This window comes from Atta cephalotes (assembly GCF_000143395.1).
Source record: "Atta cephalotes unplaced genomic scaffold scaffold00013, whole genome shotgun sequence".
NCBI lineage: Eukaryota > Metazoa > Arthropoda > Insecta > Hymenoptera > Formicidae > Atta > Atta cephalotes.
The window spans coordinates 3,652,383-3,657,930 of NW_012130077.1; the positions used below are offsets into that span (position 1 = coordinate 3,652,383).

General features: G+C 38.0%; 1 protein-coding gene across 1 annotated transcript in view; it reads left to right on the forward strand.

Moving 5' to 3' along the window:
- LOC105617529 (homeobox protein abdominal-A homolog) overlaps positions 1-4,503 on the forward strand; it is a 24,636-nt gene extending 20,133 nt beyond the window's left edge. Inside the window, exon 3 of the mRNA XM_012199085.1 lies at positions 4,103-4,503. Coding sequence (XP_012054475.1) covers positions 4,103-4,503 — 401 coding nt within the window. The remainder of the gene's footprint in view (positions 1-4,102) is intronic.
- Positions 4,504-5,548: the final 1,045 nt, after the last annotated feature.

Genomic DNA, 5,548 nt, shown 5'->3' on the forward strand with positions numbered 1-5,548 from the left:
GTACGTACGTAACTACGTACGACCGTACGACGTACGTACGTACGTACGTACGACGTACGACGACGTATATACTACTTACTTCTTCGTCTCTCCTACTCTCTCTCTTACTACTACTCTCTCTCTCTCTCTCTCTCTCTCTCTCTCTCTCTCTCTCTCTCTCTCTCTCTCTCTCTCTCTCTTTCAACCATTTCTTTTACATTCCACTTCTATTCCCTTCCCTTTCTTTAACTTGCCTCCTATCCGGTCCTCTCCAACTCTATCGTTCTCTGGCAGAGCTGCAGTGACCCGAGACGGCGATCAAGCGAATCGTGGGTCGTGGCTACATCGTATCTCCTCTCTCGTCTCTCTACTCCTTTCCCCCGCTCGTTCTCCTTCATCTGGCAAACTGTCTACATTTTTCACCGGCTCGAGATTTTATTTGCCCGCAGCGCCACGAAATTAAGCCGTTTTGAGATATTTATGAATGAATCGCTGAGGGGCTCACGCATGGGCCCTCCAGCGGTCGAACAAAGAGGGGTTAGGCCATAATGCGACATATCTAGACGCGAGGGTTTGCGATTTGCAGGTGTTGTCAAGACTAGACAGTTGGCAATATCGCAGAATCTGTCTAATACTTTTTCGACATCATCATGCTACATTTGCTCAAATTTTTAGTATTGTAGTAATAGTCTACAGGCTAGTTAATTTTTAGATGGAATCCAGACACTTCAGAGTGTTCTAGTGGTAGCGTGACTCATTAATAAGTTAATATCCGTTCTTAGCTCGCACTTGATACTTCGATCGAAGGAATAATACAACTACAGTGTTAAGATTTAATGATACTGGCTCATTTACATAGGGATGACAATATTGATCGCACTAAATGAATTGCTTCATAAACGCGAAAGCATCTGACAACATCGAATGGACACTGCTTAATATATAATTTAATAGATTTAAGAGCATTAATTGCTGACGGATTATTTATAAAAGTTAATAAAAAAATTATATCTCATCAATTCATTTAGTTTGTGTAACGGAACGATATCAAAAAGATTTGATGAAATGTATGATGTAATGATAAACGTTCGTTACTTTTTAAAACAAAGAATAATTCTTTAGACATCTATATAAAAAATAGTGTAGGTCTGCAAATCTGGGTTCGTAGTGGTACAGATTGTTGGAGACAATAGTCTGACAATTTCCACAATATCCACAATTGTTCCCCAAGTCTTGAGCTGCATGCTAAAACAGATCTAAAGCAAATATGAAACTTAGTATATGACCGTAATTAGACACAGGTCTGTGCCATCCATAATAGCGTATTTCTATGCGCGCATCTCATCGCCCTTCTGTAGAGTGGCAATGGACCGCTGACAATTGACTATAATTTATTTGTCTCCGAATCATTTACGACAGAACGCTAATTAACACTTTGCGGGTTTCTAGAGATAAGCGATATCAATCTTTTATTCCATGCATGAATTTATTTATTTATTTTATTTTTTTTTTTTTTTTTTTTACGGTTAATTTCAAAAGAAGCATTGACCATTTTATGTAAAGTACGTAAAGTTTATACACGTAAAGAAAATTATTAATTAACTGTCGTTTACATTAAGTTCTTTAAAAATGTTTTGCATTTTTATTTCAGAAAAGTAACTTTATTTATTTTTATCAAACGAATGTCTTATTTCATGCTTCTGGTAAGCCTCTAGCTCAGCGCGCAACTTTATTCTCGTTGGATAATTCTGGCACAGCGGCATTAGTTTTCCCTATCGAAATTATTGATAATACTCGCACACCAGCACTTCTATCGCCGATAGGCCATATTTATGGCGAATGGAGTGGGCGCAATCAAGTTCACCCGTCTTCCAAGATCGACGGGCTCTTCTAGAGTCGGTGGAGAGGATGCAACCAAGAGTTTTCTGGTTGCTGTGCTAGGCTTGCTCCTGCGTGATATGCCGCCAGGAGGATGGAATGGTCTCCCCTCTGGGTTGCCAAGGTAACCTATGTCCCACCCTTCGGGCTTCAGTAACCACCCCGTGGCTGCAACGAACGTACGTGTGCCAAACTGAACGCACACGACCGTGCTAAAAACGGTGTTGATTCGCACCAATACAGACACGGCTGGTCCTACCACACGTACATAAAAAGCGGAATTCGTGAATGTGGTCGCTGATTCAGGTATACGCGTACACCGTCACGAGCTTGTGGACCGCATTGGTGAGAACGGCCATGCTGAATTCAATATCAGCATTCTCTGCATTCTCCAAGAGTTTTCTGCTCGCGCGGCCCAAAGCGATACGTATTTGATGGGTCATCCTGCATCGAGAATTGCGCTCGTGCGTGTCATTCGAGCTTCCGTTCGCTATATAGCACGAGTATCATTATGATGAAAGAAAATACGGTGCCTCTCGCTTAAATCTGTCATAGGGTAATATCCCCTTTGCTATTTGTTAATCCGATTTCTCGACATGCTATTCCGTAAGATGTAAGCGAATCACGACTACATGACTATTACCATAACTTGAGTGTAAATTGCGATCGCTTACCAAGCTTCATAAATAGCATTACTGTTTCCTACGAAATATGATTATGCTTTAGTTTTATTTATTTATGAATGCGATATATTTCAAGTAGTATTTACATTTATTCTTCTCGATTCAGCAAGTTCAAGGCTAACGATTATCAAAATGTAATTATATATTATTTTTTTCACCGTTCTTTAATTTCCGATCGTAAAATCTTGCATATTAAATCGTAGTTTTGATAAAAAAATCTCTATTTTATAGTATATGGTTATTAAATAAAAACTGAAATGCTTTTTTTTTATATTTATACATATATATTCTTACATATACATATATACATGTATGTTACTTTCAACTTGCATCTGTGGCTAATTGTTGTAACTCATTCCTTTGATTTCCAACCAATATAATAATTAATTTTCTCACTTTTGTATCGTCTTGATACAATCTTCGTACTCTCGTAAAATAATCGGAAAGAAAAATCTTGCTATCTTTTATTGGTCAGTAGCACGCATTTGCTTCATCATGAGGCAATAATATAGCCACTCAGCGTCGCTCCGCGAATGATGGTATTATGGCTGTCCACTCTTTGCACACTAAAGAACCGGTTTCTTAGTGATCTTCAAAAAAGAAATGCGCCTCGCTCGTGGCGACAACTGAAAGTGAAATTATCTTTGAATTGATTACGAAAATACATTCGAAATTTAGCAATGATATTGCAGTGTAAAGGGACCATTTATATGTAACTATCACAGTTAAATTTGCCTCACTAGCTTTTATAATTCCTTGATTATTTTACATTTGATTTTAATTATTATTACTATCATTTAATTATAGCCAACTTGTGCTGTTGTAGAAACTGTTCAAATAAATCCCACAACATCGCTCAAACTTTTTTTTACCTGTTCATCGGTTTTTTTTACCTGTTTCGATTCGTATCTTTGGAACCCGTAAAAAATTTAAAGTCGCCTGTATCTTTGTTTATGACATAAATTCTTGGAGAAAGTTAAACGAGTGAAATAGCACTAGAAAGGGTTCGTTGTAACTTTCGTGAGAGCTTCCTGGGGAACTTTCTATTTTTATTCATCCTTTTTTATATGTTTTAACCCTCGCAATAAGCGGCAGGTTGAAAGAACATTTTTTTCTTTTTGGAGAGAGAAAGTGAGGAGAGAGTTAAGATTTGTGATGGGGTGTAAAGAGCACCTGAAATTATCAGTCAAAAACAAGAAAGAGAATATATCTTTATTTGAAATTATTATTGTTGGTGAGATTACGCTTCATAAAAAATTAATAAAAGAATTGATCAAAGATATCTACGGTACAATTCTTTATTACAGAAATATATGGAATATATATATATTTATATTGCTTTCTTTTAATATATATTAATATATATTTGTATTTTTCAATTTGTTAACATATTTTATTATTTTAGAAATACAAAAAAAAGCTTTTAGATTAAAAATAATTTTGAACATTTTTTAATTTTAATCTAAATAAATTTGTTGCGCATTAAGATTATAATTTATCTAAGAAAAGGAGTCTAGAGACTATCGAGTGGTCTCAAAAATTAGATTTCTTAACATTTTCAGGTCCAAATGGCTGTCCGAGGCGCAGAGGTCGGCAAACATACACGCGGTTCCAAACATTGGAATTAGAAAAAGAATTTCACTTTAATCACTATCTGACGCGACGACGACGAATAGAGATCGCGCATGCACTCTGCCTGACGGAACGACAGATCAAGATCTGGTTCCAGAATCGACGAATGAAACTGAAAAAGGAGTTGAGGGCAGTCAAAGAGATCAACGAACAAGCCAGACGCGAGCGTGAGGAGCAAGATATGATGAAAAAACAGCAGGCGGAGAAACAGGCCAAGTTACAGCAGGAGCAGCAGAGCGCCGCTCTTCAGCATCAGCAGCAGCATCACGTAAGCGGCCTGGAAAAAACGCAAAGCGATCTTCTGAAAGCAGTCAGTAAGGTACCCACATAGGATACCTTACTGAGCCGACTCTCTTTCTTTTAAGGAAGACACAAGAGACTGGAGCGGCCTGGACGAAGATTCCGAAGCGAAGTAGTTGGTAAGGTCGATCACGTAGAAGATCCTGAGTTCTCTTCCTCTTCGCACGCGAGAAACAGGTACGAAACATCTGATGCAAAGATTTTTGCGTTCTTCCTTGAGTCAGTGAGCTGCTGGCTCTCAAGTAGAAGACTTAGCGGATGCAGTCATCGGTGTTTTTTTTTTATCAAGAGGGGAAGATAGCGAGGATTTAGGAAGCTTGGAAGATACACACAACGCGATCTTCTCTGGGCGACCAAAATAAAGGTACGACGAATGCCTTGCTGAGTCGGTTCTTTTTTTTGTTTTTTTTGTTTTTTTTTAAGCAAGAAAAATAAGTAGATGTTTACGAAAAACTTTAGTAAAAACTAAAAATTCGAAACATAGAAAATGAACGCACCCCACCCCAGCTACGTACTTACTTGGCTAGCTCCTGAAGGGCGACATACGAAACCGCCTCGCACGGGGCTCAGCCTGTGACTGATTCCTAGAGCGTATAATGTATATTGTTAATCGGGTGCTACACAATGAGCCATCGCGATTATCAAGCGATGAACATACGAATTGGCGCGATACTGCCATGAGGAGCCAATAATTACATCGAGGCGGTGAGTAGACTAATTAAATGGACTGAAACTGAAGGATTAATGGTTATATGGGCCGACAGGATTATTAACGACATTTCGATTAATCGAGACCTTAAAAAAGGGAAATAAATCAAAGCTCTATAAACAAACCGGCATTCAATTGTAAGAAATCAGCGAACAAAATAAGAATTTAACTAATCTTCGATTAATCACTTATCTTGCATGTACGAATTTTCGTTGATTAGCTAGATCTTATAAGATGCATTCGTTCCGAAGGAAAAACGATGACGCGATTTCGCGATAATGATTTCATCATTTTTGACGTTGAAATGTTTTATCTTCAACGTCACACTTCCTTCGTACGATTACTAAGCAAAATTAGAAAAGGCATA